Source organism: Falco rusticolus, chromosome 1, assembly GCF_015220075.1.
Source record: "Falco rusticolus isolate bFalRus1 chromosome 1, bFalRus1.pri, whole genome shotgun sequence".
In the NCBI taxonomy this organism is placed as follows: domain Eukaryota; kingdom Metazoa; phylum Chordata; class Aves; order Falconiformes; family Falconidae; genus Falco; species Falco rusticolus.
In genome coordinates, this window is record NC_051187.1 from 105072736 (window position 1) to 105085163 (window position 12428).

General features: G+C 41.9%; 1 protein-coding gene across 5 annotated transcripts in view; it reads right to left on the reverse strand.

Moving 5' to 3' along the window:
- The window catches only part of NDST4 (N-deacetylase and N-sulfotransferase 4), a 135722-nt gene that overhangs the window by 57514 nt on the left and 65780 nt on the right, over positions 1-12428 (reverse strand). For 4 of the 5 annotated variants that reach the window (XM_037394223.1, XM_037394200.1, XM_037394218.1 and 1 more), the window contains one exon: positions 2784-2871. In XM_037394223.1, the coding sequence (XP_037250120.1) occupies positions 2784-2871 (88 nt within the window). Of the gene's footprint in view, positions 1-2783; positions 2872-3317; positions 3410-12428 lie in introns of those variants that run through there. The other variant, XM_037394232.1, reaches the window with a different exon arrangement.

A 12428-nucleotide genomic window follows, 5' to 3' on the forward strand; every position in this document is an offset into this window, starting at 1 on the left:
TCTTAAATGCAAATCCTGAGAACATCTTAATTTCTATTGCCACAGCATGAACGAGTAGAAAGTGTTTGCTAAAACTGAATAACTAATAGGGTATACTCAGATTTTGCTAATAGTGTTACAACTACCAGTGCCCCAGAAGGGAACAGTGGTGGTAATGATGAGCAGTGAGGCCAATGCATCAGCTATTGTACTTGTGAGCCGGCATGCCAACTAGAGCTGGTACTTGTGGTACAGATGTCAGCAACATCTTTTGATGAAAATGTATAACTGTTTAATCTGCCAACACATTCCCATGCTCATCTCCCTCCTGTAGTTATAAAATGATCCAAGTTTTGGAAAGGAGAGCAAAATCACGCATTAAGGCAGTCAGTAAGGCACAGCAGTTGTGGTGCGCTAATAAAACATGTTGAATATCTGATGCTAAAAACCTCTCTGGGTAAAGAAGCCACATTTACAGTAATTAAAGAATACTTTTCTGTGTTTTATTTATAATGAGTCAATAAAGTGTATATTGCATGGAGAATACTTTGAAACCTTTCCACTAAGCTGATATGACAAAATGCCACCACCGACATGTAAATGAAGTGTTCACTTAAATACTCAGATGCATTGCTGAGTGCAGGCAGCAGCAGGTCCCTTAATGGTGGCAGTGACATGCTTCAAGTCATTAAGTAGTTCTGTGCTATTTTTGTAAGACCCGAGAGCCTTAGGAGGACAGGCACACATGCACATTCTCCTATTTTCCCTCTCTACAGCAGTAGCAAATCTGAAACTGGTCAGCGCTAGATCGGCTGGGCAAGAAAACCTGGGACAGCAGTGTGGAGGCCATTGGGATGAACAAAGATATAAGGTACCAGCAGGTCCGGAGTTTGATTTTGTAGAAAGGTAGCATGTTTTGTGCCAGCCATTGTTCAGTATCTCACGGTATTTATAATGAATGATCTTTCTCCACCTTCTCACCCTCCTTGAATTACCTTTCTGTGCAGTGGACACTGGCATGACTGATACCAGCTTTACTGTGTAGATGGCCACAACCCAGCAGCATCCTACTTTAGAGTGACTCAGGGCCTTGGGCTATTTTTGTTTATTTTTCTGTATTACGTGTGTGTCCAATTAATCTCCAGAAGGAATAACTACACAGGCAGGTCAAGATGAAGTGAGGAGAATACTGAAGTTCTGTCTCCGAAGTTGCTCTCTAATCACAGGTCTGCCACTGGCTTGTTATATGACTCCAGGCAAGTAATTCCATCTCTCTCTACTTCTCATTTTTCTCAGGCTCTCTGTCCTATATCTTTAGTCAGTAAGGTTTCCTGGGCAGCAGTTGCTTGGCATTATGTGCTTGCACAAGGGGAAAACAGCCTGGACTTTGAAAGTGACAGTGATACAAATACATAATTTTGTTTTCCTTCTCTCTACTCATTCCTCAGATGCTTCCCCATCTCCCCTTCTCCCAGGGACCTCTGTACTCTCCTAATGGGTGGTGAAACCTAAGAACTGGACTTTGAAAGTGACAGTGATACAAATACATAATTTTGTTTTCCTTCTCTCTACTCATTCCTCAGATGCTTCCCCATCTCCCCTTCTCCCAGGGACCTCTGTACTCTCCTAATGGGTGGTGAAACCTAAGAACTGGGTAAGCTCGTCCGTTTGGTGTTGAAATACCGGCAATGAAAATTGGAGTACTACTATACTACGCCTACACCAAGAGGGGTGGCTTGCCTTAATCCACAGCTACCTCATGGCCTGTGGCAGCTGGGACTGCACCGTTCCCAGTTTTCCCACTGACCCTCCCATCCTCTGGCTGCTGTAATGCTTCCTCCTCTGCTCCAGATTAGATTCTCAGCTTCCCTAGCATCACTCAGTGCATGCCACCAAATGTGGCTGAATGGGTTGACAGCTGAAGATTTTGGAGCTGGTCTTCAAAGGTAAGAAGGGTATGGTGCTTGGAAAGGAGAGCAGGAGGTGTCTCCCTTTAAAGTGAGTTACTGTATGGTTTTTCTTGCCTTAGCAGTACTAGGGAGCAGCCTGGCTCAGTATCTCAGAGGGAAGCCTGAAGTGGTGGTGCAGCCAAATGGGGTGGGGGGGTGAGGGGGCAGGGCAGGGGGGGATAAAATTAAAAAAAATAAAAAAAAGGGGCAGTGTGCTGTGGAGAAATGGAGCAAAGGAGAGAAAGGAGTCATGAGGAGATGTAAAAGCACCTAGTCCTCCACGGTAACGCAGTGGCAGGTGTGCAACTTGGTACTCCACGGAGTGTGAAAGGAGCAGGGTTTCAATACAAATTCCTTTTCATCTTGTTTTCCTTTTATCATCCCTCCCGATTTGCAGACCACTGAGATAGATTACCCTTACAGTCATAACACAATCTCGTGCATCCCATTCAAACACCTCTGCCTCTTCAGAGGTTATGAGACACGATTTTCCCAATCTTTTATATTCCATCATACATATCACACTGGAAAAACCTTAGTAGATCTTCTGTGCTGTCCTGTCTTTTGTGGAATTACAGATACCTTAGCAGCTACTTTGCCTCCTTTATAACCCTAAGATTTACTACCACAGAAAAGCACCCAGGGCATCTATGTATTCCTGAGAAGCTCATCCATAGCATATCTTTGCCCCTTTGGATGCTGAATTAGACGCTGGATGCTGAAATGGTGGAATGAGTATTTCCCACTGCTCCACTGAGTCAAAGTGTTATTTAAAAAGGGCATGTTTAAAGCTAGGTTTAAAATCCTGTCACCTATTTAACTGCAGCTACCTGAGAGCATGAAGTTCCTTCTTACCTGTGTGGTAAAATTTTCCTGAAAATCCAAGGTTGAAGGTAAAATTTGCAACCTGAGTGCGCAGTAAATTTTGAGTCTCTAGTAAAGCCTGAAATAAATAAGAAATTAACATGCATTTAGAAAAAAGAATATTAATTTTTGGAATGCCTCATTTTAAAAGTTGCGTCCAACTGAGGAGATACAAAAAAGATCTTTTTAATGTTTCACCTTTTATTTTGGGTTCATTCTTTTTTATAAGGCTATTACAGTGAGCTTAATTTGCTCCATCAGAGGTTGATGGTCTAGCAATGCCAGTAATAGTACCTAAGAACCAAAGTAGGTCACGGCTCTGTAACCTGGACCACTATATACACTGTTTGCAGTGATCTGTGGCAGGACTTGAATCCAGCCATTCAGAGGCAGCAATATGCTAAATCACTAAGTCACCCATGCTTTGGGTTATTAATAAAGCTTGATAAAAATGTTCTTAAAACCCAAAGTAAAATTAGGAAAGCTACTTGCGATCCAGATGTGGAGGCGTTGGGATTTACTTACCTGCAGAAACAGGTTTTGATTGTGTCTGAATACCAAGTTCAGGCTTAAGTGTAAACGAGCAAAACACCGATTTTGACCTATGGCAGAAGTGAAATCCCTGTTTATTTTTATTCTCTCCTCCAAGCGAAAGATAAGACCAATCTAAATGAAGCGGAGGAAAAGGGTATTGCTTATAGAAGAAATAGGTGTAGTCTCTGCACCTATCCATTTTTTTCTTGGATATATTTCCAGCCACTAGAGAAAGAGAAGAGATGGCTCAGCCTGAGTGAGCTATCTACATTTACTGTTAGTTGTCAGCTCTGCACTGCTGCTAAAGATAGCCCTTGCTGCACAGATATCTGCCCGCTTTCAGTCACCAGCCCACATAATCTGGACGTGCTACATATATGAGATGGATGGTGCATTTATCTCCCTATTGGTCCTGCCAATGTTGAATGGGTTGTAAGCTCTCTTTTCATCAATTTTCCATGTCTCCATTATGTGGCTCTTGAGAACTTTCCCATTATCTATTAATAACGTTTCTATTGATCGAATGTTCATGTTCTTGCACAGTTCAAAGACAAAATGAATGCAGTGGTTTACACACAGTCTGAGTCCAGCTAATGTTTCCTTTCATTTGAAAAAAAAAAAAAAGTCATATTTTATATTATCATTAGTAATTTAGATTTAACATTACAAGAAAATAGTTTTACCTTTTTGCTCAACCCACTGGTCTAATGTAAAACAACAACAATAAACTCTACTTGTGACCATAACCCAAAGTATCTCAAGTCCAGCGTAACTGAGAGCAGGGCTGAAGCAGCTGAGATGCAGCCTGATGGCTTGTGTGATCCTAGACCATAGCAGAGCTGAACTAAACCAGGTCAGGTTTCTGTGATCTCGTGATTTATCATGTTCCCTTGGTATTGCAATGGGTTGGGAGGTGCTGTCGGGTGCTGTCAGCATTTGCTGTGGGACATTAACTTCTTAAAGGTTCTGACTCCCTCCTAATTGTGCAGCTATATGGGCACTGTGCATGCTGGAGCACAAGCCTCTCCCGAAGCATCGTTTGCTAACAGTCACCTTCTAAAGAGGCATCATTCGGGTGCCAGGCAGCTCGGCAGTGTAGTACAAAAGATTGTCAGACAGCATGCATCCGCCTTAATTTTTAAAATAGAAACATTTTGTGGGTGTTAAGGAAGGTGTAAAACAAAGATACCGGTTAGCAGCTACAACAGCCATCAAGAAGATTCCTTTCCTTGCTGAAGGAAATAAAGTAATCTTGTGACAGTAAACCTTGTGCTTTAGCATTAAATATTAAGATAGCAGTATGGTTTCCAGCCTGTGTTGCCAGACGTTCAGTAAGTTGATTATTTCAATCCTGTGACAGTTTCACGTGGGGGACTATATTTACATAACGTATAACAACTAAATGTTCACGACAATGTAAAAACCTTAGAGATCTGCACCACTGTTAGCTAAGACACTAAGGAAAATCCCCAGTTGGTAAAAACTGGCGCTAAATTGACACCATTAAAGTCACAAGCATAGAGTATGAGTCATTATAATTTAGAACATAATTTTCCAAGCTATCTGGAGCATTTTATATACATTAAGAAAGACTGATGGGCTGAGCAAAATCAATTCAATATTCCTTTGAGGACAGAACATCTTGAGAAATTATCAACATTTAACATACAGTATAAGAAGGTACATGAAACAAATGTCATTATATCACTTCAGTTTTTCTCTCTGATTTCCCTCACGCTCACATCTCAATAAGATGACAGAACCGTGGGACAGGCAGAAGCCTTCCAGCCCAGTGAGGTCTCATTAAAAACACAGAGGGAGGATTAAGATGTAAATCCTGTAACCTGCAGTGTGGCAAGCATTTTTTTCTGTCTAAAGGGCAAACCTGCCACTCAAGCAGGATTTGGCTTGGTCCTAAAGACTTTTTTTTTATTGCAATTTCCATATATGCATATTAATTTATATAATATGCAGCTAAACTTCATTTTCATGACCTCACCTAGTTTTAATACTAAGAAGATATCGTCAGCTAAATCAGTCCAAATTTATTTTGTCACTACTTGTCTGTTTGTGGGAGATAGAGGGTAATATCTTCTACACCCTTAGTATATAAAAAACCCCAACTAAATCTCTGTATAGGTGATTAGTGTCTGCCTTCCCTTTTTAAAATAAATATGTTTTAAATACTCTTCCAGCGGTGAACATGCCTGTTTGTGAGGACAGCTGCAAGCAGTGCTGCTGGGGCAGCTCTGGGACAGTGGAGCTGAGCATCCCTGGCATCCAGTGCCAGAAACCTTTCCGGGATATGTGCAACCTTCATGCAAGGTGGAAGCTGTTTATTTTATTCTGAAGGGGTTTTGCGGGATAGAGAAGGGCTATTGAATTTTAACAGCTGGAAATCGCCAGGTGCGAACACAGCTATTCATGCTCTGCCAGGTCCTGCCGTGCTGTCCCCAGGTTCACTTGGCAGCCTTTCTTCCCTGGGGGCTCACCTGTCCCTGTCCCCATCACCTGCTGACCCTCAGGACTTCACTGCCTTTGCTGAGGGAGAAATGGTAAGTGCTGCCCACAACTTCAGCAGAAGGGAAATTCATATAGAGGAATGTGGATTTAAAAAACAAAAAAACTCCACGCATGACAAATCTTATTTTGTAGAGAAGATTTTTCTCTTGGATATTTCATCTGACCACAGTATTTAAGTTCTAGCTGCCAGTGTGTCTTTTCCTCTGAGTCAGTGGGATTACTTTTTTTTTTCTCTGAGTACCAGGGCTTAAAAGAGCTGTAAGTGGAGGAAAGCTACTTGCATGTGAAAATACAATTAGCATTTCCCATTGAACTCATAAGGGTGTGTTAAAGCAACAGCTGGAACCCACTGTTGAATTGTTTTTGGGCAGTTAAATAGATCATGCTAAATAATTATTGTTCTCCAAGGAAAGACCCATGAAGCACACCTGCACACAGACAAGCAGGTATGTCTCAGTGCCAGGCTAAGCAAAGTGTGGGGGTTTTTAAGGTAATCTGAGCTGTTCTTTCAAATACGAAACCTTAATTGCTTGGAATCTCTCAGAACTTGCGTGTTTCATTTTATTAATTGATTCTTTGGTTTGTCAATGAGGATCCTCTGTGACATCGCAAGATACAGTTTCTTCTTTATATTGCATTTACATTCAGCATCTTTTACATTAATCCATATAATTATCTTTTGTGAATTTGAAGCTGCAATGTCTCTATTTTTCATAATTGGTGCATCTATTAAGAAGAAGTGATATTTTCCTGCTATGTCCTTGTTAATTATAACTCTATCCTTCATTTACATAATAAACTTTTTGGGGCAATTTCTGCAGTAACATTTCATGCCTAATAGGAAGCAATTTGCTTTCCTTTATTAAGTACATTAAAACTTCATGCCCCAGACATCATTGACTGTAAACATTTGATTCTGCTCAAATTTAATGCACCAAGGCATTTCGCTCTGCCATATTAGGTTTATTTATGTGCTATGTTCTGGATTGTTAGCTGCTAATGAGACTTTGGCTCTTATTGCTCTAAGGCCTGAACACTAACCTCATTTTAATGAGTTCATTATTTGCTGCCTTCTGAATGGAAGACAACAAATTTTCCTTTTAATTAAAGGTCAAAACACCTCTGGCTAAGGAAAGTGTAGAGGTTATCAAATCCTTAGAGAAGGTAAAAGAAAGACTTTTTCTGATTTTGATGCCAAGCATGGACAGGCCAGGCTGAGGTAGAAGGTGTTTCTCTGGGGACCAAAACTCCAAATCTAAGCTAAGTGATAACAACACTAAAACATGGTACTAGTCTTCCCAAAGCATTGTTAAAAAACAAAAACAAAAATGACATAAAAACTCCCACAACACCAAAAAAAACCCCAACCCTGAAAGTCAGCCAAAGTAATTAAAGAGGCTTTACTCCTAACCCAAAGGTCTGTGTGGATCAATACTACTGCTAAAGCATGAGCCCTTCTTTGCATGTGCAATGATTTATAGGGTGCAGAGGACAGATGCCAGATTAATTGAGCCAACAAAAACTATTCTCATATTTCTTATCGGGAAAAGTGAGGCAAACATGATCAGTATCGGGGGCTGTTTGCATTGAGACCAAGGTATATTCAACTGTGGGTTTATGCATGCAAATGCACATATAGTCAACTGGTGATCTCTTTCTTTGAAAATAGAGTGGAAACTTTAGTCAAACCAAAAATGGATTAATTACAGGAAAGAATACATAGATCTTTGTCCTTTGTCTAGCATTTTATACCTGGTCACCATGTTAAAGGCGGGCTAACAAACATTGATTCTTGTGCCTCTTATTTGAGAAGCCGCTCCTGTCGCAGGTAATGGTGTTGGAGACAGGAAAGGTATTTGGGAAAGAAGGGACCAGTGTCCAGGAGAACAGCTAGTGAAAACTTCATATCTGGTTTTGGAGGGAAATCCTAACCATCTATGAAATGCAGATGTTGTTTAGCATGAAAACTGAAATTCTCAAAATGACCTTGTAACAGCTTATATGTTATTTCTGCAAAACTGAACCAGATTCCTGACTCTTGCAGGTATTTCAGGGACATTGCCAGAAATTGCTGAACATGCCCAGGAGCATCAAGAGAAGCCTAGGAGCGACCCAAGAGTCACTGGACTCAACGTTACCACAGTGTGCAGCAGAAAGCCTAACGTTTCATTCAGGCTCCTGGTCATACGTGTGGCCTTTCAGAGGCAATATTGTGAATATGAATTTTGGAAACCAGCAAAAACTCAGGATCTTGGAGGTTCCTGTCTCTGTGGCAGGGATCTCTGTGGTCATGATGCCCACGGTCCCCTGTCTATGAGGCACTCCAGTAGGTGGAGCTGCCCAAGGAAACGTGATCCCAAGTTCCTACATAGTCTGTCCAGGAGGACTGCACAATGTGGAGGGCAGATGAGAAAGGATATAGCTCTTCCCGCAGTTTGGAAGATCAAGGGAAGGAGGGGAAGTTAGACATTTCAGCTTTTCAGTGTATCTATAATTTGCTGTCATCATGAATTATTTTATTTCAACAGACTCATTCTAGGAAGTGCTTCTGGCACGGGAGGATGTGCCAGTGTATGGCATCCCAGGGCTACATGGCCAAGGTTATGTTGCCCCATCACTGTCTGAGGGATATGACTGAGAATCTTGTCAAAAATGGGATAACTTGCCATTACTCAAAGTCATCATTCATTTGGGAATGGATCTTAGTGTGGGTAGTGATTCCACTGCTGCAGGTTTTTTTCTGACTTTATATATATATATGCTCACTATATACACGTTACTATTTAATTATATGTACTGTAGGCATAAAATATGTGCAAATTTATAAACGTCAACATTCTTTACAGTAAATCTTTCTATACATAATGTTTATATATACTGCTTAGTAAACAGGCTTTTTTGCCTGGGGCAGGTTGGCCAGAGAGGCTGCCCAATCTCTGTCCTTTGAGGTGTGATCTGATCGAACTTTGAAGTTACCTCCGCTTTGAGCAAGGGCTTAGACTAGATCACCTGCAGAAATCCCTCCCAAGCTGAATTATTTTAAGATGCAATTAAAATTTTCCATTTATTTTTTACTTCAAGACAGTTCTGTCAGGCTTTTGTGGTACACAGTTATTATTAATACCAAGAAGTCTTTTAATGGATTCCTTAATTTTTGTTCGTAACATCTGTCCTTAATGCTTTTGCAGTTATATAGCCCTGGGGTTCATTCCCAAGCTGTTCTGTGCAGCAGTTTGCTGGTGGTCTGTGGAAAGTTGGAGGACTACAAAGTAGTAGTTTTGCTCTTGATTTCCGGCTGAAAATTTGTAGAGAAAAAAAGCAAAGAATACTTTCAGCAGTGTTTCTTTCTGCTGTGAGCAGCTGCTGTCAGGATATGATTTTTGATTGCTTCTTCCTGCTTTTGCTCCCTCCCTGAAATCTATGCTAGGAAAAAAAAATCTGACAGTGCCTGATGGAGTCTTGGTAATCTTCAAAGCCAATGCAATCTTCATAGGACTACCATGAAATACTAATAATCACAGTGACCATCACAGGGATGGTGTGAAATAGCTAGTCAGTTTTTTTCTGGCAGGAAAACTGAATTAAAAAAAAAAAAAAAATGATGTCTAGCCTGACATTACTGACAGAGTCGCTGCAAGACCAGGACTCCAGGTTCTTTAGTTTCCACTTTTGCTTTGGAGCACAAATTTCTGCCAGAAGGGGGACATTCCAGTCAGCTGTATCTGGACTTCTTAAAACACAACTCGATGAGGAATTTATAAATCCGGTGAAGCTGAGTCATTGACTTCTGTGTGGTGAGGAACTTGGCTCACTTCACATGCTTATTCTCTAATAATATAGTGTAGGAAGTATAAAGGATCCAATTATTGACTTGCTGGCTAGTTTTTGAAAGGAGTTTAGGGGTTAAAGTTATTCGTATCCTTAATGGGATTTTGAAATCACATGTACTGTTTACCCTATGCCAAACCTAATTGGAATAGCTGTTAACCAGGGCCTCGGATCAATGGGCAATGTCAGCCCTCACAGATTTACATTCCCTCTTCAGACACTTCTCACGCAGTGCGTTACACCAGCAGGGTAATCCCAGCACTGGCTGCAGACCACTCGCCACACGCGGCAAAGCCAGCAGGGCTTCGGCCAGTGCCCTGCCTTCCTGAGATACAGGACTTTGTTTCTTTTTGTATTTATTTCTGTGAAGTACTATGCTAATCCATATTGCTATATAAATAATTAATAGGAAGGTCTCTGATGGTGCTGAACACAGCCAGCTCTGTCTGCAAATCTATTTTTTATTATAGAGCTATTACTTGAGTCTGTTCAGCATTTCCCTCGAGTAGCTGTCTTAGTGTGAGGTCTGAGAGGATATGTGGGTTTATTTGAAGCAAGAAAAAAAGTTATGTTTTGTGCTCATATGCAATGTTTATTGTAAACAGAAAAAAAATATTTTTCCTTTATGAGCGCAATACCCAATTTATCAGATCTACTTCTGTTGCTATTTTGTAACTCCATCCTAAAGTCAGAAAACTGTCAGGAGTTTAATTGCATTTAATTCAGCGCAGAGGAATGCATCTGTTCCAGGAAAGGTTCAGCTAGTTTCAGCTGAATGAGATGAATGAGGTGATATTGCACCAAATTTACTAGCTCCTCATGACCAACCGGCTAATAACATCACTTGAGCACACAGAAAGTGGCTTTTGGTTAAGTGTTATAGAAGAGATGATGCTACGACAGTGACACAGATGCCCAAGCAGTGACAGAACCTTGACTGACTGCACGACGTGTGGGTGAACAGATATCAATAGCCATGGCAATTAATCAGTCTCTCTTCTTGGAAAAAGGAATTCATAGCTGACCCTCTCATACTTGTTAGAAAATCTATCAATGAAAAGCTCAAATGAAGAGCAAGAAAATGGTCTAACAAGGCGAAAAGTATAAACTAGAAATAAAGAGCATTAATAAAAAGCAGGGTTTATTTAACCCGGGCCGCATGGATGAGCCAATGCAATTGCTTCCAGTTCTCCTGCTGTACCTGCGTGGAGAAGACCGAGGGCATTACACACGGTGGTGAGTAGTCATGGGACCTGCCGCTGGTACTGCAGGAGCAGGGAATGGCTGCAGTGGTTACCTGCAAGCAGTGATTGCTCTTCTGTGTTGGCATTATCTGCTGAAAAGATTTACAGCCTATATGGGACATCATTGAGAGTCTTTAATATAAATGACTACTGATTTTGAGGGATTTTTTAGGAATACTAACCAATCCTGTTGACAAATCCTGGAAGGGGAAAAACCAGTAGGATGCCAAATCTGAGACCGGGTGGTGATTTCCCTGTGGCCATGGCAGGGAGGGGGAGCCTGCTGGCACTAGCCGGGCTGCCTCCAGGGTCCTTCCCCACAGGCTGCATGCAGCAGGACCGGAGCCGGTGGCACTTTCAGCAGGTCTCAGAGCGTATTTCTTATCAGTTCTGATTTCTCAAAAGCTTAAGCATTTTCAGAAAAAGAAATCTCTCAGAGAAAGGCTGTTCAGGCTTGGGAATCAGGAGAAGGTAATCTGCCAGCTGTAGAGAAAGGATTTTTGGTCCAGTTTTTTAAAACAAGCGTCATGATCAGGAATGTTTAGTCTGATTTAAATAGCTCTCCCATGTTCTCCCAGGCCACCTGCCCGCTCAGTGGAAAACTGTGGTAAGTATTTTGCTCTCTGAATGAGATTACAAGCCAGGCACAGTGTCCTTCTTGCAAGGGCATGGCCCCTTCTTCCTTGTTTGTAATGTGGCAGCGATATCAACATTAGCAACACCACAACTAATTGTCTGTCATTTGAGCCAGAATTTAGCAGCTGTAGTAAGAGGTCAGCTTTCTGAGAAGGAATTGAACATGATACCCTTCAGCCTTTCCTCTCCTGTTGTTGCAGACCATGCTGGAAAATATGCTGAAATGTGAGATTTCCCCACTATCTCTCCCTTTTAATCTGTTCAGCTGCAACGGTTTGGTTGCCTCCAAGCAGAGTCAGTAAAGGCAGCCCTTCATGGTGAGATGCTCGTCTGAAAAACAGGTTGAATCCGTAGCTTTCTCTGCTGGTTCCTTCTCCCCTTGGACATAAGGGTCTATTTGTGTCATGCCTGGATCTACTGCTGCACTGGGGTCCCATACTCTCCCACCTCAGAGACCGAGTTCATGGCACATCTCAGCAGTGGGATGCCACCCCATCACTAAGCTGGTTTCTCCTGCCCATAGCCTGCACCCAATGCAGGCTTGGAATGACAATTTGGAGAAAGAGCTGGTTCGTGCTTCTCCTGGCACGGAGGCAGCCAGCCCTGTGGTGTGGTGTGCCATGAGAGCCTTTCCTCTGCCAAGACGAATGTCCCAGTCCTTCACGGAGATGAAGGCTGTTCTCTTTGCAGTCTGATAATTCTGCTGGCTGCTGCCTGGGGAGCAGTGAGTACATCCTTATGGTGTTTTCTGCTGTTTTCTACTTCTTTCAGAGGCTGCGTGGTCTCTGCAAAGCAAAAAGCCCCAGCTCCCATGCTCCCTATGACTGCAGTTCTGCTTGGCCAGCACAACAGCCACACAGAGGAACAAAGA